Raw genomic sequence first — 23,925 nt, 5'->3', positions numbered from 1 at the left:
ACTATGTTTACAGCGCTGTCTGTTGACGCTCTACAAATACCTGATAATAATAATAATAATTATACCAACCCCCTAACAATAACAGTGATGTGCCCCCCCAATATAAATACATGATACCTACCCCCTAACAAAAGTGATCTGCCCCCCCCCAGAAATAAATACATAATAGCCATCCCCTAACAATAACAGTGATGTGAGCCCCCAGATATAAATACATGATACCCCCCTAATAACAGTGATGTGAGCCCCCAGATATAAATACATGATACCCCCTAATAACAGTGATGTGAGCCCCCAAATATAAATACATGATACACCCCTAATAACAGTGATGTGACCCCCCCAGATATAAATACATGATACCACCATAATAACAGTGATGTGACCCCCCAGATATAAATACATGATACCACCATAATAACAGTGATGTGACCCCCCCCAGATATAAATACATGATACCACCATAATAACAGTGATGTGACCCCCCAGATATAAATACATGATACCACCATAATAACAGTGATGTTACCCCCCAGATATAAATACATGATACCACCATAATAACAGTGATGTGACCCCCCAGATATAAATACATGATACCACCCTAATAACAGTGATGTGACCCCCCAGATATAAATACATGATACCACCCTAATAACAGTGATGTGACCCCCCAGATATAAATACATGATACCACCCTAATAACAGTGATGTGACCCCCCCCAGATATAAATACATGATACCACCATAATAACAGTGATGTGACCCCCCCAGATATAAATACATGATACCACCATAATAACAGTGATGTGACCCCCCCCAGATATAAATACATGATACCACCATAATAACAGTGATGTGACCCCCCCCAGATATAAATACATGATACCACCATAATAACAGTGATGTGACCCCCCAGATATAAATACATGATACCACCATAATAACAGTGATGTGACCCCCCAGATATAAATACATGATACCACCATAATAACCGTGATGTGACCCCCCAGATATAAATACATGATACCACCACCACCCTAATAACAGTGATGTGACCCCGCCAGATATAAATACATGATACCACCATAATAACAGTGATGTGACCCCCCCAGATATAAATACATGATACCACCCTAATAACAGTGATGTGACCCCCCCAGATATAAATACATGATACCACCATAATAACAGTGATGTGACCCCCCCCCAGATATAAATACATGATACCACCCTAATAACAGTGATGTGACCCCCCCCAGATATAAATACATGATACCCCCCCTAATAACAGTGATGTGACCCCCCCCCAGATATAAATACATGATACCACCCTAATAACAGTGATGTGACCCCCCAGATATAAATACATGATACCACCATAATAACAGTGATGTGACCCCCCAGATATAAATACATGATACCACCATAATAACAGTGATGTGACCCCCCCAGATATAAATACATGATACCCCCCTAATAACAGTGATGTGACCCCCCCAGATATAAATACATGATACCCCCCTAATAACAGTGATGTGACCCCCCCCCAGATATAAATACATGATACCCCCCTAATAACAGTGATGTGACCCCCCCAGATATAAATACATGATACCCCCCTAATAACAGTGATGTGACCCCCCCAGATATAAATACATGATACCACCCTAATAACAGTGATGTGACCCCCCCAGATATAAATACATGATACCCCCCTAATAACAGTGATGTGACCCCCCCCAGATATAAATACATGATACCACCCTAATAACAGTGATGTGACCCCCCCCAGATATAAATACATGATACCCCCCTAATAACAGTGATGTGACCCCCCCCCCAGATATAAATACATGATACCCCCCTAATAACAGTGATGTGACCCCCCCCCCCCAGATATAAATACATGATACCCCCCTAATAACAGTGATGTGACCCCCCCCCCAGATATAAATACATGATACCCCCCTAATAACAGTGATGTGCCCCATGAAATAAGTTACACCCCGCACCCCTCCCTAATAAATCAGTGATGCCCTCAGCAATAATAAACTAAACTCAACACCACCACCCCCACAGCTGGCACCTCATAAGCCTCACATGCACCAAGTGCCCTGGCACACCTAGCTCTGCCAACACCTTGCTATTAACCATCCAGCTCATGACCTGTGCCTACTTGCAGCTACATCAAGCGCGTGCCCCGTGCCCACACATCCAGCGCGTGCCCCTTGCCACTTACACTCTCACGGAAACACCGGGACTCACCTCACTCTGTTCTCAGCGGAATACGAGTCCCAGCGCCAGCCCAGTCCCACACTATATATCCGCCCCCGTCCCTCCCTGCTCCGGCCCCTCACTCTCCCCCAAATCGCCCTACGTGAGTCTCCTCACAACCGCCGGGCAGCTCTACGCATGCGCCACGAGAATGCCAACTGGTTCTCCAGTAATTTGCGCATGCGTATGGGATTGGGCAAACGTCTTCAAAAAAAACTTACGGAAACTACCGAAACTTGCCGGAAGTTACCGATTCCATGTAGCACAGGGTGTCCAACCTGTTGCATATAAGGGCCACTAGGCAACATTTTATTTTTCATTTGTTATCAATAAAAACACAAGTGCACTGCAGACAGTATAAACATATCTGATACTAGCGAAGTCATTGTCACACTCATACATCTTTATTAGATCATTAGATAAGTGTCACTGGGGAATATAAATCGTTATTAGATCTTTAGATAAGTGTCACTGGGGAATATAAATCGTTATTAGATCTTTAGATAAGTGTCACTGGGAAATATAAATCGTTATTAGATCTTTAGATAAGTGTCACTGGGGAATATAAATCGTTATTAGATCTTTAGATAAGTGTCACTGGGGAATATAAATCGTTATTAGATCTTTAGATAAGTGTCACTGGGGAATATAAACCTTTATTAAATCATTAGATAAGTGGCACTGGGGAATATAAATCTTTATTAGATCATTAGATAAGTGGCACTGGGGAATATAAACCTTTATTAGATCATTAGATAAGTGTCACTGGAGAATATAAACCTTTATTAGATCATTAGATAAGTGTCACTGGGGAATATAAATCTTTATTAGATCTTTAGATAAGTGTCACTGGGGAATATAAATCTGTATTAGATCATAAGTGTCACTGGGGAATATAAATCTTTATTAGATCATTAGATAAGTGTCACTGGGGAATATAAATCTTTATTAGATCATTAGATAAGTGGCACTGGGGAATATAAACCTTTATTAGATCATTAGATAAGTGTCACTGGGGAATATAAATCTGTATTAGATCATTAGATAAGTGTCACTGGGGAATATAAATCTTTATTAGATCTTTAGATAAGTGTCACTGGGGAATATAAATCTTTATTAGATCTTTAGATAAGTGTCACTGGGGAATATAAACTTTATTAGATAATTAGATAAGTGGCACTGGGGAATATAAACCTTTATTAGATCATTAGATAAGTGTCACTGGGGAATATAAATCTTTATTAGATCTTTAGATAAGTGTCACTGGAGAATATAAACTTTATTAGATAATTAGATAAGTGGCACTGGGGAATATAAACCTTTATTAGATCATTAGATAAGTGTCACTGGGGAATATAAACCTTTATTAGATCATTAGATAAGTGGCACTGGGGAATATAAATCTTATTAGATCATTAGATAAGTGGCACTGAAGAATATAAATCTTTAAAGACTAAACCTAGGTAGGCTGAGTGATAGATGCTTAGGGATGTGCATGTGTCTTTAGCAGTCTATGACAACAGTGTTTGCAACAATGTACTGTCTATAACTGTTATAAACAATGTTGCAAACACATCTGCCAGAAGGATTAAGACCTGCATGCTCCTGAGCTCACCTAGGACTATTCTTTAACAAAGAATACAAAGAGAACAAAGCAAATGTAATAATAGTAGTACATTGGAAAGTTATTTAAACTTGTATGCTCTGTCCGAATCATGAAAGTTTAATTTTGACTTTACTGTCCCTTTAAAAAATAAATTAAAAAATGTGATTTTACTGTCGCTTTAAAGGGACACTGAACCCATTTTTTTTCCTTTTGTGATTCAGACAGAGCATGCAATTTTAAGCAACTTTCTAATTTACTCCTATTATCATTTTTCTTTGTTCTCTTGCTATCTTTATTTGAAAAAGAATGCATCTAAGCTTTTTTCTTGGTTCAGACTATGGACAGCACTTTTTTTTATCTTTTTTTTTTTTTTTCCTTTATTGAGGTGTTCAAAATCATAAACAGATTATGCATTAGACTTCAAAAACAATAGGCATAACATCATTACATAAGGCATAATCTTAAATTCTCAAAAAGAGTCTGAACCTCTATTTTCTGGATTTTCATACAAGCATACTATCGTAAAAGACAAAAAAAAAAAAAAAAAAAGCTAAAAAGAAAGGAAAAAAAAAAAAAAAAGAGAAACAAATGATCCCATAGGACATAGTCAAAGGCTTTTTCTGCATCAACCGTTAATAGCGCAAAATCTTGCTTCGGCCCTGACCCTGTCCTATGGGATCCTAATATATATTCGATTATGGTCATAGCCTTCCTGATATTTTTCTGTGCTGACCTACCAGGAATAAATCCGGTTTGATCCGGATGAATAACATCTCCTATAATCTTTTTGAGACGGTTGGCTAGTATTTTGGCTAATAACTTATAGTCGCTATTAAGAAGCGAGATTGGTCTATATGAGTCCATTGAATTGGGGTCTTTCTCCTTCTTTAGAATAAGAGTGATAATTGAGGCGGTGAAAAACCGAGAAGGTCTAGAATGCAACAAAAAATAATTATTAAACAATTCTGTCATGGTAACAGCTATCTCTTCCGATAACATTTTATAAAATCCATTCGGCAATTGATCGGGCCCAGGTGTCTTCCCTAAGACCGCTCCTTTAATAGCATTAAGTGTTTCCTCGGTTGTAATCTCTTTATTCAATATATTTAGATGTTCTGAGGAGATTTTTGGTAGTTTGATACTTTCCCAAAAAGTCTTTTTCGCCTCTTGATCGACTTCTACAGGAGAGTATATTTTCTGATAGAATAATTGGAATTGCTTAATAATAGCACCTTTTTAATTAGTGGATGAATTTATTCACCAATCAGCAAGGACAACCCAGGTTGTTTACCAAAATTGGGCCGGCATCTAAACCTACATTCTTGCTTTTCAAATAAAGATACCAAGAGAATAAAGAAAATTTACTAATAGGAGAAAATTAGAAAGTTGCTTAAAATGTCATGCTCTATCTGAATCACGAAAGAAAAAATTTGGGTTCAGTGTCCCTTTAACTTTAAAAATAATGAGTACTCTATGTATCACATTGTTGCAAACATAGCTGCCATACAGTGATAAAAACACATGAGTATGCTCATATGAAAAGGATCTAAGTTTCATCTAAGGAGACCAAGAGAACGATGGAAATGTGATAATATAAGTAAGTACTATCAGAATCAAGTTTAATTTTCACTTCCATGGGTGTTCAAAGAGAAATCGTCTACCATAGGAATGTGTATTCTACGTCACAGTGTGCACAAGTGTAGATATCCGCTTCTGTGGCGCAGCATGATGGGAGTTGTAGTTTCTCTTACACAGACAGCCCTTTTCTGTGGCACATTGGCACATGACTTGTCATTTTCATTACTAATCTATATTGTGCTCGTTAAACACACTTTACACTGTGGGTCACAACCTGTTATTAGAGGCCAAATATCCACACAAGAATACAACACCTAAGGACTACAAATCCCGCGATGCTTCGCTGCGTAAAACCCTCAAGTTGGCATACGGACGATGGTCTTTGTTGCATGCTGGAAAATGTAGTCAAAATAAAATTTCACGCGCCTTGGAATAATTAGACAAAGCACGACTAGTGACTACATTTCCCAGCAATCTCTGCTCGTCCCGGCGAAAGTTTTTTTTTTTTATGATCCAAGTTCATCCAGAAAAACAAAGATTAAGTAAGTTGGCTCGGTGTTATTTAATGTCATTTGTGTATTGCTGTGATACCGGCCGGGGTCACGTGCTCACGGGAGGGGGAATGTGCACAAATTGATATAATAGCGCTGGGGATATACTGCACATAACATAGAATATTTATATATGGTTTTACGTATCTTTCTGTCAGTTTTATTGCATTACGTTAGTGTGTTATTTAAGTCAAACTAAAATAATATCCGTGGCCGGGCCATTGCAGCCAGCTTTTGAGTGGACCCTCATGGGGTCATGAATAGAACTCAAATCAGTGTCCTTACCCTGCAGCCCCTCTGTCAGCCATATTCTTGTATCAGCACTCAGATCAAGTTCCTGGCCCTGCAGCCCCTCTGTCAGCCATATTCCTATATCAGCACTCACATCAGGTGAGGTTCCTGACCCTGAGCCCCTCTGTCAGCCATATTTTTGTATCAGCACTCAGATCAAGTTCCTGGCCCTGCAGCCCCTCTGTCAGCCATATTCTCGTATCAGACCTCAGATCAGGTTCCTGACCCTGCAGCCCCTCTGTCAGCCATATTCTCGTATCAGACCTCAGATCAGGTTCCTGACTCTGCAGCCCCTCTGTCAGCCATATTCTCGTATCAGCACTCAGATCAGGTTCCTGGCCCTGCAGCCCCTCTGTCAGCCATATTCTTATATCAGCACTTTGATCAGGTTCCTGACCCTGCAGCCCCTCTATCAGCCACATTCTTATATCAGCACTCACATCAGGTTCCTGACCCTGCAGCCCCTCTGTCAGCCATATTCTTATATCAGCACTCAGATCAGGTTCCTGACCCTGCAGCCCCTCTGTCAGCCATATTTTTGTATCAGCACTCACATCAGGTTCCTGACCCTGCAGCCCCTCTGTCAGCCTTATTCTTTTATATCAACACTCAGATCAGGTTCCTGACCCTGCAGCCCCTCTGTCAGCCATATTCTTATATCAGCACTCACATCAGGTTCCTGACCCTGCAGCCCCTCTGTCAGCTATATTCTTATATCAGCACTCAGATCAGGTTCCTGACCCTGCAGCCCCTCTGTCAGCCATATTCTTATATCAGCACTCACATCAGGTTCCTGACCCTGCAGCCCCTCTGTCAGCTATATTCTTATATCAGCACTCACATCAGGTTCCTGACCCTGCAGCCCCTCTGTCAGCCATATTCTTATATCAGCACTCACATCAGGTTCCTGACCCTGCAGCCCCTCTGTCAGCTATATTCTTATATCAGCACTCAGATCAGGTTCCTGACCCTGCAGCCCCTCTGTCAGCCATATTCTTATATCAGCACTCACATCAGGTTCCTGACCCTGCAGACCCTCTGTCAGCTATATTCTTATATCAGCACTCAGATCAGGTTCCTGACCCTGCAGCTCCTCTGTCAGCTATATTCTTATATCAGCACTCACATCAGGTTCCTGACCCTGCAGCCCCTCTGTCAGCCATATTCTTATATCAGCACTCAGATCAGGTTCCTGACCCTGCAGCCCCTCTGTCAGACATATTCTTATATCAGCACTCACATCAGGTTCCTGACCCTGCAGCCCCTCTGTCAGCCTTATTCTTTTATATCAACACTCAGATCAGGTTCCTGACCCTGCAGCCCCTCTGTCAGCCATATTCTTATATCAGCACTCACATCAGGTTCCTGACCCTGCAGCCCCTCTGTCAGCTATATTCTTATATCAGCACTCAGATCAGGTTCCTGACCCTGCAGCCCCTCTGTCAGCCATATTCTTATATCAGCAATCACATCAGGTTCCTGACCCTGCAGCCCCTCTTTTGTCAGTTCACTTGCTGAATCACATTGAGAAAGGCTGTGCAACAGCTGAAACATGTTTGTGTAGTTCAACTTGTTTTTAAACTACTTTAATTACTCAACTTATACCACTTATAATTATTTTTGCTGCATTAACTGTTGCCTCATGCTACCCCTGACACCTGAAGCCAACGGTTCCTGATATCGGCCAGGAATACAGTGGGGTGACATGATAGCAGCAGTGCAGTAATTGTGGTGTACCTTTAGGTAATATATCTGTGTGGGTAATGATAGGTGATGTTTATCACCTTAGTCATTCATTTTTAAATAAATTCCTTAATAAAGATTATAGGTTTTAATACCAGTATATACATTTATTATTCGCTAGCAGATATTTCATGCTGTAATTTTACAGCTTATTACAAGCGATAGGTATAAGAGTGCTTAATATCCCCTCTATACTCTCCCATTTCCTTTTCCTATTTTTTGACCTGTAGCCCCTCTGTCAGCCATATTCTCGTATCAGCACTCACATCAGGTTCCTGACCCTGCAGCCCCTCTGTCAGCCATATTCTCGTATCAGCACTCACATCAGGTTCCTGACCCTGCAGCCCCTCTGTCAGCCATATTCTCGTATCAGCACTCACATCAGGTTCCTGACCCTGCAGCCCCTCTGTCAGCCATATTCTCGTATCAGCACTCACATCAGGTTCCTGACCCTGCAGCCCCTCTGTCAGCCATATTCTCGTATCAGCACTCACATCAGGTTCCTGACCCTGCAGCCCCTCTGTCAGCCATATTCTCGTATCAGCACTCACATCAGGTTCCTGACCCTGCAGCCCCTCTATCAGCCATATTCTTGTATCAGCACTCACATCAGGTTCCTGACCCTGCAGCCCCTCTGTCAGCCATATTCTCGTATCAGCACTCACATCAGGTTCCTGACCCTGCAGCCCCTCTGTCAGCCATATTCTCGTATCAGCACTCACATCAGGTTCCTGACCCTGCAGCCCCTCTGTCAGCCATATTCTCGTATCAGCACTCACATCAGGTTCCTGACCCTGCAGCCCCTCTGTCAGCCACATTCTTATATCAGCACTCAGATCAGGTTCCTGACCCTGCATCCGCTCTGTCAGCCATATTCTTATATCCGCACTCACATCAGGTTCCAGACCATGCAGCCCCTCTGTCAGCCATATTCTTATATCAGCACTCACATCAGGTTCCTGACCCTGCAGCCCCTCTGTCAGTCATATTCTCATATCAGCACTCAGATCAGGTTCCTGACCTTGCAGCCCCTCTGTCAGCCATATTCTTATATCAGCACTCAGATCAGGTTCCTGACCCTGCAGCCCTGTGTCAGCCATATTCTCATATCAGTACTCAGATCAGGTTTTTGGACCTGCAGCTAGGGTTGCCACTTCAGCCATGTTTTCCTGGACATTTATGAGTTACACATGTTGCAGGGTGTGCAGAGGGGAACATGTATTGCATAAATAAAATGAGAGATGCGCTCAACCTGGGAACGAACAAAGCAGAATAGCTTGTTCTGTGGCTAGTTACCACCCAAGAAGCAGCCTCTTTTTGCTCAACATGTGCCTTTCACAGAGAATAACTTTCCTGAAGCATATCAGTCTGATCCTGACTTCACAGTACAGTCCAGCCCCGAAATACCAGGCAATCCCTCTCTGAACGAGAGAAACAGCAAAACCCCAGACGTACGTTTCGGCCTATTGTGGGCCTCGTCAGTGAGGTGCAGCCATATCCCTCTAGGAACACTGAGCAACGGGTCCAAGTCTGGATTCCCGCATCACACTTAGGGAGACATAAATAAAAAGAGAGAAGCGCTCAACCTGGGAACGAACAATAGCATAATAGCTTGTTCTATAGCTAGTTACCACCCAAGAAGTAGCCTCTTTTTGCTCTGGACAGTACAAAAATAGTTACCCTGTACAGCAATATTCATGTTCCTCGCTGCACACCCTGCAGCATGTGTAACTCATAGCTGTCCAGGAAAACATGTCTGAGGTGACAATCCTTCAGTCCCTCTGTCAGCCATATTCTCATATCAGACCTCAGATCAGGTTCCTGACCCTGCAGCCCCTCTGTCAGCCATATTCTCATATCAGACCTCAGATCAGGTTCCTGACCCTGCAGCCCCTCTGTCAGCCATATTCTCGTATCAGACCTCAGCTCAGGTTCCTGACCCTGCAGCCCCTCTGTCAGCCATATTCTCATATCAGACCTCAGATCAGGTTCCTGACCCTGCAGCCCCTCTGTCCCCCATATTCTCATATCAGCACTCGCATCAGGTCCCTGACCCTGCAGCCCCTCTGTCAGCCATATTCTCGTATCAGACCTCAGCTCAGGTTCCTGACCCTGCAGCCCCTCTGTCCGCCCTATTCTGATATCAGCAACCACATCAGGTCCCTGACCCTGCAGCCCTGTGTCAGCCATATTCTCGTATCAGACCTCAGATCAGGGTTCTGACCCTGCAGCCTCTCTGTCAGTCATATTCTCATATCAGACCTCAGATCAGGTTCCTGGCCTTGCAGAATCTCTGTCAGCCACGTATCCACCCACATCAGCACTCAGATCAGGTTCCTGTCCCTGCAGCCCTTATGTCCGCCATATTCTCAGATCAGACCTCAGATCAGACCTCAGATCAAGTTCCTGGCTCTGCAGAATCTGTCAGCCATGTACCCACATTAGACCTCAGATCAGGTTCCTGGGCCTGAAGCCCCTCTGTCAGCCGTTTACTCACAGCAGACCTTAAAGTAGGTTCCTGGCCCTGCAGCCCCTCTGTCAGCCATATGCCCACATTGGACCTCAGATCAGGTTCCTGGCCCTGCAGCCCCTCTGTCAGCCATATTCTCACATTAGACCTCAGATCAGGTTCCTGGCCCTGCAGCCCCTCTGTCAGCCATATTCTCGAATCAGCACTCAGATCAGGTTCCTGACCCTGCAGCCCCTCTGTCAGCCATATTCTCGAATCAGACCTCAGATCAGGTTCCTGGCCTTGAAACTCCCCTATTAAGTACTAACATCAGATCCACTGGACCTGTAACCATTCTGTCAGCTACCTACTAACCTCAGAGCATAGCTGTGTAAGTCCACTGGTTCATATACAGAAAAACAGTACTCTTCTAAGTAGTAATTTATTTTTATTGTTGCAAGGATATCACTGCTTACTGCAATACTCTGCTATTTCATCATCTGGTTTATTGTATGAGTAAAATCCTTATACAAAGCGTTACTGATAAAACCAGATAATATTTATGTAGCTGGAAAGTCAATCAAATAAGGAATTCTGTTCTTCCATTTAAATACATTAAAAATAAACAGAACAAGCGATGCCAGCACAGAATAGAATGTATAGATCTTACTGTTCTCATTCTCAGGATTTTGTGACATAATGACAAGCTCTGGATGTTATTGATTAGCTGATAAACCAGCTCTTTAGGGTACATGGGGCACACCTTCAGCTGCCATATCTCCTGGCAGGTATACTGCCATCTCATTGCCCATGATGAAATCCTCATGCAAGAATATGTATAGAAACTGCATTTCCTCTGTTTACCTATGAGGATAAGAAGGAATCCCTACAAGTACCCCAGGTCTCTGTGTACCTCTTGTGCCCAGTGCAGGCACAGTACTAACCATGAGGTCTGCTCGGTTTGTCAGATAGTGCTTACTGTGCCAGGGGTCTGTGTGTACCCTCTTGTGCCCAGTGCAGGCACAGTACTAACCATGAGGTCTGCTCGGTTTGTCAGGTAGTGCTTACTTTGCCAGGGGTCTGTGTGTACCCTCTTGTGCCCAGTGCAGGCACAGTACTAACCATGAGGTCTGCTCGGTTTGTTTGTCAGGTAGTGCTTACTGTGCCAGGGGTCTGTGTGTACCCTCTTGTGCCCAGTGCAGGCACAGTACTGACCATGAGGTCTGCTCGGTTTGTTTGTCAGGTAGTGCTTACTGTGCCAGGGGTCTGTGTGTACCCTCTTGTGCCCAGTGCAGGCACAGTACTGACCATGAGGTCTGCTCGGTTTGTTTGTCAGGTAGTGCTTACTGTGCCAGGGATCTGTGTGTACCCTCTTGTGCCCAGTGCAGGCACAGTACTGACCATGAGGTCTGCTCGGTTTGTTTGTCAGGTAGTGCTTACTGTGCCAGGGTTCTGTGTGTACCCTCTTGTGCCCAGTGCAGGCACAGTACTAACCATGAGGTCTGCTCTGTGTGTTTGTCAGGTAGTGCTTACTGTGCCAGGGTTCTGTGTGTACCCTCTTGTGCCCAGTGCAGGCACAGTACTAACCATCAGGTCTGCTCGGTTTGTTTGTCAGGTAGTGCTTACTGTCCCAGGGGTCTGTGTGTACCTCTTGTGCCCAGTGCAGGCACAGTACTGACCATGAGGTCTGCTTGGTTTGTTTGTCAGGTAGTGCTTACTGTACCAGGGGTCTGTGTGTACCCTCTTGTGCCCAGTGCAGGCACAGTATAGACCATGAGGTCTGCTCGGTTTGTCAGGTAGTGCTTACTGTGCCAGTGGTCTGTGTGTACTCTCTTGTGCCCAGTGCAGGCACAGTACTAACCATGAGGTCTGCTCGGTTTGTTTGTCAGGTAGTGCTTACTGTGCCAGGGGTCTGTGTGTACCCTCTTGTGCCCAGTGCAGGCACAGTACTAACCATGAGGTCTGCTCGGTTTGTTTGTCAGGTAGTGCTTACTGTGCCAGGGGTCTGTGTGTACCCTCTTGTGCTCAGTGCAGGCACAGTACTGAACATGAGGTCTGCTCGGTTTGTCAGGTAGTGCTTACTGTGCCAGGGGTCTGTGTGTACCCTCTTGTGCCCAGTGCAGGCACAGTACTAACCATGAGGTCTGCTCGGTTTGTCAGGTAGTGCTTACTGTGCCTGGGGTCTGTGTGTACCCTCTTGTGCCCAGTGCAGGCACAGTACTGACCATAAGGTCTGCTGGGTTTGTCAGGTAGTGCTTACTGTGCCAGGGGTCTGTGTGTACCCTCTTGTGCTCAGTGCAGGCACAGTACTAACCATGAGGTCTGCTTGGTTTGTCAGGTAGTGCTTACTGTGCCAGGGGTCTGTGTGTACCCTCTTGTGCCCAGTGCAGGCACAGTACTAACCATGAGGTCTGCTCGGTTTGTTTGTCAGGTAGTGCTTACTGTGCCAGGGGTCTGTGTGTACCCTCTTGTGCCCAGTGCAGGCACAGTACTAATCATGAGGTCTGGTTGGTTTGTTTGTCAGGTAGTGCTTACTGTGCCTGGGGTCTGTGTGTACCCTCTTGTGCCCAGTGCAGGCACAGTACTAACCATGAGGTCTGGTTGGTTTGTTTGTCAGGTAGTGATTACTGTGCCAGGGGTCTGTGTGTACCCTCTTGTGCCCAGTGCAGGCACAGTATAGACCATGAGGTCTGCTCGGTTTGTTTGTCAGGTAGTGCTTACTGTGCCAGGGGTCTGTGTGTACCTCTTGTGCCCAATGCAGGCACAGTACTGATCATAAGGTCTGCTCGGTTTGTCAGGTAGTGCTTACTGTGCCAGTGGTCTGTGTGTACCCTCTTGTGCCCAGTGCAGGCACAGTACTAACCATGAGGTCTGCTCAGTTTGTCAGGTAGTGCTTACTGTGCCAGGGGTCTGTGTGTACCCTCTTGTGCCCAGTGCAGGCACAGTACTAACCATGAGGTCTGCTCGGTTTGTCAGGTAGTGCTTACTGTGCCAGGGGTCTGTGTACCTCTTGTTCCCAGTGCAGGCACAGTACTAACCATGAGGACTGCTCGGTTTGTCAGGTAGTGCTTACTGTGCCAGGGGTCTGTGTGTACCCTCTTGTGCTCAGTGCAGTCACAGTACTAACCATGAGGTCTGCTCGGTTTGTTTGTCAGGTAGTGCTTACTGTGCCAGGGGTCTGTGTGTACCCTCTTGTGCCCAGTGCAGGCACAGTACTAACCATGAGGACTGGTTTGTTTGTTTGTCAGGTAGTGCTTACTGTGCCAGGGGTCTGTGTGTACCCTCTTGTGCCCAGTGCAGGCACAGTACTAACCATGAGGTCTACTCGGTTTGTTTGTCAGGTAGTGCTTACTGTGCCAGGGGTCTGTGTGTACCCTCTTGTGCCCAGTGCAGGCACAGTATAGACCATGAGGTCTGCTCGGTTTGTCAGGTAGTGCTTACTGTGCCAGGGTTCTGTGTGTACCCTCTTGTGCCCAGTGCAGGCACAGTACTGACCATAAGGTCTGCTCGGTTTGTTTGTCAGGTAGTGCTTACTGTGCCAGGGGTCTGTGTGTACCTCTTGTGCCCAGTGCAGGCACAGTACTAACCATCAGGTCTGCTCGGTTTGTTTGTCAGGTAGTGCTTACTGTCCCAGGGGTCTGTGTGTACCTCTTGTGCCCAGTGCAGGCACAGTACTAACCATGAGGTCTGCTCGGTTTGTCAGATAGTGCTTACTGTGCCAGGGGTCTGTGTGTACCCTCTTGTGCCCAGTGCAGGCACAGTACTAACCATGAGGTCTGCTCGGTTTGTCAGGTAGTGCTTACTTTGCCAGGGGTCTGTGTGTACCCTCTTGTGCCCAGTGCAGGCACAGTACTAACCATGAGGTCTGCTCGGTTTGTTTGTCAGGTAGTGCTTACTGTGCCAGGGGTCTGTGTGTACCCTCTTGTGCCCAGTGCAGGCACAGTACTGACCATGAGGTCTGCTCTGTTTGTTTGTCAGGTAGTGCTTACTGTGCCAGGGGTCTGTGTGTACCCTCTTGTGCCCAGTGCAGGCACAGTACTGACCATGAGGTCTGCTCGGTTTGTTTGTCAGGTAGTGCTTACTGTGCCAGGGATCTGTGTGTACCCTCTTGTGCCCAGTGCAGGCACAGTACTGACCATGAGGTCTGCTCGGTTTGTTTGTCAGGTAGTGCTTACTGTGCCAGGGTTCTGTGTGTACCCTCTTGTGCCCAGTGCAGGCACAGTACTAACCATGAGGTCTGCTCTGTGTGTTTGTCAGGTAGTGCTTACTGTGCCAGGGTTCTGTGTGTACCCTCTTGTGCCCAGTGCAGGCACAGTACTAACCATCAGGTCTGCTCGGTTTGTTTGTCAGGTAGTGCTTACTGTCCCAGGGGTCTGTGTGTACCTCTTGTGCCCAGTGCAGGCACAGTACTGACCATGAGGTCTGCTTGGTTTGTTTGTCAGGTAGTGCTTACTGTACCAGGGGTCTGTGTGTACCCTCTTGTGCCCAGTGCAGGCACAGTACTGACCATGAGGTCTGCTCGGTTTGTCAGGTAGTGCTTACTGTGCCAGTGGTCTGTGTGTACTCTCTTGTGCCCAGTGCAGGCACAGTACTAACCATGAGGTCTGCTCGGTTTGTTTGTCAGGTAGTGCTTACTGTGCCAGGGGTCTGTGTGTACCCTCTTGTGCCCAGTGCAGGCACAGTAATTACCATGAGGTCTGCTCGGTTTGTTTGTCAGGTAGTGCTTACTGTGCCAGGGGTCTGTGTGTACCCTCTTGTGCTCAGTGCAGGCACAGTACTGAACATGAGGTCTGCTCGGTTTGTCAGGTAGTGCTTACTGTGCCAGGGGTCTGTGTGTACCCTCTTGTGCCCAGTGCAGGCACAGTACTAACCATGAGGTCTGCTCGGTTTGTCAGGTAGTGCTTACTGTGCCTGGGGTCTGTGTGTACCCTCTTGTGCCCAGTGCAGGCACAGTACTGACCATAAGGTCTGCTGGGTTTGTCAGGTAGTGCTTACTGTGCCAGGGGTCTGTGTGTACCCTCTTGTGCTCAGTGCAGGCACAGTACTAACCATGAGGTCTGCTCGGTTTGTCAGGTAGTGCTTACTGTGCCAGGGGTCTGTGTGTACCCTCTTGTGCCCAGTGCAGGCACAGTACTAACCATGAGGTCTGCTCGGTTTGTTTGTCAGGTAGTGCTTACTGTGCCAGGGGTCTGTGTGTACCCTCTTGTGCCCAGTGCAGGCACAGTACTAACCATGAGGTCTGGTTGGTTTGTTTGTCAGGTAGTGCTTACTGTGCCTGGGGTCTGTGTGTACCCTCTTGTGCCCAGTGCAGGCACAGTACTAACCATGAGGTCTGGTTGGTTTGTTTGTCAGGTAGTGATTACTGTGCCAGGGGTCTGTGTGTACCCTCTTGTGCCCAGTGCAGGCACAGTATAGACCATGAGGTCTGCTCGGTTTGTTTGTCAGGTAGTGCTTACTGTGCCAGGGGTCTGTGTGTACATCTTGTGCCCAATGCAGGCACAGTACTGATCATAAGGTCTGCTCGGTTTGTCAGGTAGTGCTTACTGTGCCAGTGGTCTGTGTGTACCCTCTTGTGCCCAGTGCAGGCACAGTACTAACCATGAGGTCTGCTCAGTTTGTCAGGTAGTGCTTACTGTGCCAGGGGTCTGTGTGTACCCTCTTGTGCCCAGTGCAGGCACAGTACTAACCATGAGGTCTGCTCGGTTTGTCAGGTAGTGCTTACTGTGCCAGGGGTCTGTGTACCTCTTGTTCCCAGTGCAGGCACAGTACTAACCATGAGGACTGCTCGGTTTGTCAGGTAGTGCTTACTGTGCCAGGGGTCTGTGTGTACCCTCTTGTGCTCAGTGCAGTCACAGTACTAACCATGAGGTCTGCTCGGTTTGTTTGTCAGGTAGTGCTTACTGTGCCAGGGGTCTGTGTGTACCCTCTTGTGCCCCGTGCAGGCACAGTACTAACCATGAGGACTGGTTTGTTTGTTTGTCAGGTAGTGCTTACTGTGCCAGGGGTCTGTGTGTACCCTCTTGTGCCCAGTGCAGGCACAGTACTAACCATGAGGTCTACTCGGTTTGTTTGTCAGGTAGTGCTTACTGTGCCAGGGGTCTGTGTGTACCCTCTTGTGCCCAGTGCAGGCACAGTATAGACCATGAGGTCTGCTCGGTTTGTCAGGTAGTGCTTACTGTGCCAGGGTTCTGTGTGTACCCTCTTGTGCCCAGTGCAGGCACAGTACTGACCATAAGGTCTGCTCGGTTTGTTTGTCAGGTAGTGCTTACTGTGCCAGGGGTCTGTGTGTACCTCTTGTGCTCAATGCAGGCACAGTACTAACCATGAGGTCTGCTCGGTTTGTTTGTCAGGTAGTGCTTACTGTGCCAGGGGTCTGTGTGTACCCTCTTGTGCTCAGTGCAGGCACAGTACTAACCATGAGGTCTGCTCGGTTTGTCAGGTAGTGCTTACTGTGCCAGGGGTCTGTGTGTACCCTCTTGTGCTCAGTGCAGGCACAGTACTAACCATGAGGTCTGCTCGGTTTGTCAGGTAGTGCTTACTGTGCCAGGGGTCTGTGTGTACCCTCTTGTGCTCAGTGCAGGAACAGTACTGACCATGAGGACTGCTCGGTGTGTTTGTCAGGTAGTGCTTACTGTGCCAGGGGTCTGTGTGTACCTCTTGTGCCCACTGCAGGCACAGTACTAACCATGAGGTCTGCTCGGTTTGTTTGTCAGGTAGTGCTTACTGTGCCTGGGGTCTGTGTGTACCCTCTTGTGCCCAGTGCAGGCACAGTACTAACCATGAGGTCTGCTCGGTTTGTTTGTCAGGTAGTGCTTACTGTGCCAGGGGTCTGTGTGTACCTCTTGTGCTCAGTGCAGGCACAGTACTAACCATGAGGTCTGGTTGGTTTGTTTGTCAGGTAGTGCTTACTGTGCCAGGGGTCTATGTGTACCCTCTTGTGCCCAGTGCAGGCACAGTACTAACCATGAGGTCTGCTCGGTTTGTCAGGTAGTGCTTACTGTGCCAGGGGTCTGTGTGTACCCTCTTGTGCCCAGTGCAGGCACAGTACTAACCATGAAGTCTGGTTGGTTTGTTTTTCAGATAGTGCTTACTGTGCCAGGCGTCTGTGTGTACCCTCTTGTGCCCAGTGCAGGCACATTATAGACCATGAGGTCTGCTCGGTTTGCTAGGTAGTGCTTACTGTGCCAGGGGTCTGTGTGTACCCTCTTGTGCCCAGTGCAGGCACAGTACTAACCATGAGGTCTGCTCGGTTTGTTTGTCAGGTAGTGCTTACTGTGCCAGGGGTCTGTGTGTACCCTCTTGTGCCCAGTGCAGGCACAGTACTAACCATGAGGACTGGTTTGTTTGTTTGTCAGGTAGTGCTTACTGTGCCAGGGGTCTGTGTGTACCCTCTTGTGCCCAGTGCAGGCACAGTACTAACCATGAGGTCTACTCGGTTTGTTTGTCAGGTAGTGCTTACTGTGCCAGGGGTCTGTGTGTACCCTCTTGTGCTCAGTGCAGGCACAGTACTAACCATGAGGTCTGCTCGGTTTGTTTGTCAGGTAGTGCTTACTGTGCCAGGGGTCTGTGTGTACCCTCTTGTGCCCAGTGCAGGCACAGTACTAACCATGAGGACTGGTTTGTTTGTTTGTCAGGTAGTGCTTACTGTGCCAGGGGTCTGTGTGTACCCTCTTGTGCCCAGTGCAGGCACAGTACTAACCATGAGGACTGGTTTGTTTGTTTGTCAGGTAGTGCTTACTGTGCCAGGGGTCTGTGTACCTCTTGTTCCCAGTGCAGGCACAGTACTAACCATGAGGACTGCTCGGTTTGTCAGGTAGTGCTTACTGTGCCAGGGGTCTGTGTGTACCCTCTTGTGCTCAGTGCAGGCACAGTACTAACCATGAGGTCTGCTCGGTTTGTTTGTCAGGTAGTGCTTACTGTGCCAGGGGTCTGTGTGTACCCTCTTGTGCCCAGTGCAGGCACAGTACTAACCATGAGGACTGGTTTGTTTGTTTGTCAGGTAGTGCTTACTGTGCCAGGGGTCTGTGTGTACCCTCTTGTGCCCAGTGCAGGCACAGTACTAACCATGAGGTCTACTCGGTTTGTTTGTCAGGTAGTGCTTACTGTGCCAGGGGTCTGTGTGTACCCTCTTGTGCCCAGTGCAGGCACAGTATAGACCATGAGGTCTGCTCGGTTTGTCAGGTAGTGCTTACTGTGCCAGGGTTCTGTGTGTACCCTCTTGTGCCCAGTGCAGGCACAGTACTGACCATAAGGTCTGCTCGGTTTGTTTGTCAGGTAGTGCTTACTGTGCCAGGGGTCTGTGTGTACCTCTTGTGCTCAATGCAGGCACAGTACTAACCATGAGGTCTGGTTGGTTTGTTTGTCAGGTAGTGCTTACTGTGTCAGGGGTCTGTGTGTACCTCTTGTGCTCAGTGCAGGCACAATACTAACCATGAGGACTGCTCGGTTTGTCAGGTAGTGCTTACTGTGCCAGGGGTCTGTGTGTACCCTCTTGTGCCCAGTGCAGGCACAGTACTAACCATGAGGTCTGCTCGGTTTGTTTGTCAGGTAGTGCTTACTGTGCCAGGGGTCTGTGTGTACCCTCTTGTGCTCAGTGCAGGCACAGTACTAACCATGAGGTCTGCTCGGTTTGTCAGGTAGTGCTTACTGTGCCAGGGGTCTGTGTGTACCCTCTTGTGCTCAGTGCAGGCACAGTACTAACCATGAGGTCTGCTCGGTTTGTCAGGTAGTGCTTACTGTGCCAGGGGTCTGTGTGTACCCTCTTGTGCTCAGTGCAGGAACAGTACTGACCATGAGGACTGCTCGGTGTGTTTGTCAGGTAGTGCTTACTGTGCCAGGGGTCTGTGTGTACCCTCTTGTGCCCACTGCAGGCACAGTACTAACCATGAGGTCTGGTTGGTTTGTTTGTCAGGTAGTGCTTACTGTGCCAGGGGTCTGTGTGTACCCTCTTGTGCTCAGTGCAGGCACAGTACTAACCATCAGGTCTGCTTGGTTTGTTTGTCAGGTAGTGCTTACTGTGCCAGGGGTCTGTGTGTACCCTCTTGTGCAGTGATTTGGGGTTGACACTGAGCGCCTAGTGCTAGAGGGACCCTTGCTTTAATAAATTGACCCCTAGCGGTCAGTAAGGTGGATAATCAGAGAGAAAATTATTAAAGCGCCAATAGGACAAAGGCCGGGTCTAAGTCTAAAAATATGTCGTTTATTAATACAATAAAATGTATAAGATACAATAAAATATACCTAGAGTACAATAAAAGATATAATCATGGATCCAAGATTTTACAATAAGTGGCAACAATAAAAACAAATGTAACAAACCTTGACAAGATCAGTGCTTTAGACTGTCTAAGACTTAGTATGTTGTGTTGGCAATATGTCTGCTAGGGGGTATACCCGTGGTTAGGGTGGCTGTCTGAGATGATTGACAGTGCTAAAAAGTGTCTCAAATTGACAGTACTAATAGGTGTCTTCAAATAAATATAAAAAAATGGTGCAAACAATGGTGCGAACAATGTTGATAAAAAAACGTAGTGGATAAAAAACAGTGTGACAATCAGTTTAAAATCAACAATATATAAATTTATGTGGTGTAATCAAACAATAAGGTGATTCATGTGTACTCCAAAAGAAAGTTATAACATGATGGCAAACTCCAAAAAATGATTGGAATAATGAAAAATGAAAAAAGAATGAAAAAAGAGAGAAAAAATCCTGGAAACAGTGAACAGTTCAACAACAGTAAGGAATGTCAGAATTAGAAAAAAATGTACTTGTATGTCCCAAACAAATGCAGTAGTTTTTCTCCCAGTGTTATTTCTCCCAAGTGTGAGGTGCAGATAGGACTCCTAAGTGTAGACCCAATCGGTCAGTTCAGTGTTCTGCCATATTGATCCTTTCTGTAAAAACAAGAACAATAATAGTGCAGACGTTTTCCAAAAATAGCTACCGATCAGAGTATCACTTACCAGTCGACGCGTTTCGGTCATGCATTGACCTTTATCAAGACTGGTTTTTGCTAATTCCTTGTGTCTTTTTATACCCTTGTATAATTGTTGATTTTCGTACTACCGGAAGTGCAGTTTCCCACTTCCGGTTTCGGGTGGCGATAATTAGTTGGTATCGTTATATAAAAGAGCTTATCTATTTATCTATTTGCCGTTAGTTTATTTAGAGTGGGGATAAAAGCTTGTGTCCTAAATATATACAATTTAGTGTATTTCTTGCTTCCCTCTGATTCCCGATTTTCTAGTGCTTTGATTGGTCGGATTCATTGTGATTCCCGACTTTCTAGGTATCTGATTGGTCGGATTTGGGGCGTATTCTCTATGCTTCTTGCTATTGGTGGTTTGTGTAAAACTTGTGAATAGACTCTAACAGCCTATTATATGTGAAGGTGTGTATTACATCCGTCTTCCTATTGGTCCCTGTATCTTAGTGTGTAAATAGTATGATGACGATTTCTATGCTATTTTCAATGAATATTAGTTGAAAATGTCCCTTTTTGCTCCGGTTTAGGTGGCTGTGATTGGTGTAGAAACTGTGTGTGACAACCACCATTATGAGTCAAATTAAAATAAAAATAATAATAAAAGTGGGAGTGAGGATTTAGGCAATAAAAATATAAATATTTACATATTTATATATTGTAACGAATACGATCATACTTTTTGTATTGTGCATTCTTAGCTATTCGTAATGCTTAAATCTTATGCTGTATTAAACATATTATAAGGTACAATGACATATTTATAATATATAATGTGTTAAACATATCTAGAACAGATCTGTGACCAATAAAGTACGGGTCTATTGAAAAAATATTGAAAATATATATATTATAAATATTTACATATAAATATGTAAATATTTATATTTTTATTGCCTAAATCCTCACTCCCACTTTTATTATTATTTTTATTTTAATTTGACTCATAATGGTGGTTGTCACACACAGTTTCTACACCAATCACAGCCACCTAAACCGGAGCAAAAAGGGACATTTTCAACTAATATTCATTGAAAATAGCATAGAAATCGTCATCATACTATTTACACACTAAGATACAGGGACCAATAGGAAGACGGATGTAATACACACCTTCACATATAATAGGCTGTTAGAGTCTATTCACAAGTTTTACACAAACCACCAATAGCAAGAAGCATAGAGAATACGCCCCAAATCCGACCAATCAGATAACTAGAAAGTCGGGAATCACAATGAATCCGACCAATCAAAGCACTAGAAAATCGGGAATCAGAGGGAAGCAAGAAATACACTAAATTGTATATATTTAGGACACAAGCTTTTATCCCCACTCTAAATAAACTAACGGCAAATAGATAAATAGATAAGCTCTTTTATATAACGATACCAACTAATTATCGCCACCCGAAACCGGAAGTGGGAAACTGCACTTCCGGTAGTACGAAAATCAACAATTATACAAGGGTATAAAAAGACACAAGGAATTAGCAAAAACCAGTCTTGATAAAGGTCAATGCATGACCGAAACGCGTCGACTGGTAAGTGATACTCTGATAGGTAGCTATTTTTGGAAAACGTCTGCACTATTATTGTTCTTGTTTTTACAGAAAGGATCAATATGGCAGAACACTGAACTGACCGATTGGGTCTACACTTAGGAGTCCTATCTGCACCTCACACTTGGGAGAAATTACACTGGGAAGTAACACTGGGAGAAAAACTACTGCATTTGTTTGGGACATACAAGTACATTTTTTTCTAATTCTGACATTCCTTACTGTTGTTGAACTGTTCACTGTTTCCAGGATTTTTTCTTTCTTTTTTCATTCTTTTTTCATTTTTCATTATTCCAATCATTTTTTGGAGTTTGCCATCATGTTATAACTTTCTTTTGGAGTACACATGAATCACCTTATTGTTTGATTACACCACATAAATTTATATATTGTTGATTTTAAACTGATTGTCACACTGTTTTTTATCCACTACGTTTTTTTATCAACATTGTTCGCACCATTGTTTGCACCATTTTTTTATATTTATTTGAAGACACCTATTAGCACTGTCAATTTGAGACACTTTTTAGCACTGTCAATCATCTCAGACAGCCACCCTAACCACGGGTATACCCCCTAGCAGACATATTGCCAACACAACATACTAAGTCTTAGACAGTCTAAAGCACTGATCTTGTCAAGGTTTGTTACATTTGTTTTTATTGTTGCCACTTATTGTAAAATCTTGGATCCATGATTATATCTTTTATTGTACTCTAGGTATATTTTATTGTATCTTATACATTTTATTGTATTAATAAACGACATATTTTTAGACTTAGACCCGGCCTTTGTCCTATTGGCGCTTTAATAATTTTCTCTCTGTACCCTCTTGTGCCCAGTGCAGGCACAGTACTAACCATGAGGTCTGCTCGGTTTGTCAGGTAGTGCTTACTGTGCCTGGGGTCTGTGTGTACCCTCTTGTGCCCAGTGCAGGCACAGTACTGACCATAAGGTCTGCTGGGTTTGTATGTCAGGTAGTGCTTACTGTGCCAGGGGTCTGTGTGTACCCTCTTGTGCTCAGTGCAGGCACAGTACTAACCATGAGGTCTGCTCGGTTTGTTTGTCAGGTAGTGCTTACTGTGCCAGGGGTCTGTGTGTACCCTCTTGTGCCCAGTGCAGGCACAGTACTAACCAGGAGGTCTGGTTGGTTTGTTTGTCAGGTAGTGCTTACTGTGCCAGGGGTCTGTGTGTACCCTCTTGTGCCCAGTGCAGGCACAGTACTAACCATGAGGTCTGGTTTGTTTGTTTGTCAGGTAGTGCTTACTGTGCCTGGGGTCTGTGTGTACCCTCTTGTGCCCAGTGCAGGCACAGTACTAACCATGAGGTCTGGTTGGTTTGTTTGTCAGGTAGTGCTTACTGTGCCAGGGGTCTGTGTGTACCCTCTTGTGCCCAGTGCAGGCACAGTATAGACCATGAGGTCTGCTCGGTTTGTTTGTCAGGTAGTGCTTACTGTGCCAGGGGTCTGTGTGTACCTCTTGTGCCCAATGCAGGCACAGTACTGATCATAAGGTCTGCTCGGTTTGTCAGGTAGTGCTTACTGTGCCAGTGGTCTGTGTGTACCCTCTTGTGCCCAGTGCAGGCACAGTACTAACCATGAGGTCTGCTCGGTTTGTCAGGTAGTGCTTACTGTGCCAGGGGTCTGTGTGTACCCTCTTGTGCCCAGTGCAGGCACAGTACTAACCATGAGGTCTGCTCGGTTTGTTTGTCAGGTAGTGCTTACTGTGCCAGGGGTCTGTGTACCTCTTGTTCCCAGTGCAGGCACAGTACTAACCATGAGGACTGCTCGGTTTGTCAGGTAGTGCTTACTGTGCCAGGGGTCTGTGTGTACCCTCTTGTGCCCAGTGCAGGCACAGTACTAACCATGAGGTCTGCTCGGTTTGTTT

The 23,925-nt window shown here is 45.5% G+C and overlaps 2 protein-coding genes across 10 annotated transcripts in view; one reads left to right on the top strand and one right to left on the bottom strand.

Moving 5' to 3' along the window:
* Positions 1-2,414, bottom strand: part of P4HA1 (prolyl 4-hydroxylase subunit alpha 1) — a 64,082-nt gene extending 61,668 nt beyond the window's left edge. For 5 of the 6 annotated variants that reach the window (XM_053691905.1, XM_053691899.1, XM_053691900.1 and 2 more), the window contains exon 1: positions 2,269-2,414. The gene's annotated coding sequence lies outside the window, so the exon portion shown is untranslated. The remainder of the gene's footprint in view (positions 1-2,268) is intronic. The other variant, XM_053691901.1, reaches the window with a different exon arrangement.
* Positions 2,415-5,712: 3,298 nt separating this feature from the next.
* The window catches only part of NUDT13 (nudix hydrolase 13), a 134,124-nt gene continuing 115,911 nt past the window's right edge, over positions 5,713-23,925 (top strand). Inside the window, exon 1 of one of the 4 annotated variants that reach the window (XM_053691906.1) lies at positions 5,713-6,003. In XM_053691906.1, the coding sequence (XP_053547881.1) occupies positions 5,970-6,003 (34 nt within the window). In that variant the 5' untranslated portion in view covers positions 5,713-5,969. The remainder of the gene's footprint in view (positions 6,004-23,925) is intronic. The other 3 variants (XM_053691909.1, XM_053691907.1, XM_053691908.1) reach the window with 3 other exon arrangements.

Source organism: Bombina bombina, chromosome 9 (genome assembly GCF_027579735.1).
Source record: "Bombina bombina isolate aBomBom1 chromosome 9, aBomBom1.pri, whole genome shotgun sequence".
NCBI lineage: Eukaryota > Metazoa > Chordata > Amphibia > Anura > Bombinatoridae > Bombina > Bombina bombina.
The sequence above is the reverse complement of the archived record's forward strand: the minus strand, read 5'-3'. Positions and strand labels throughout refer to the sequence as shown.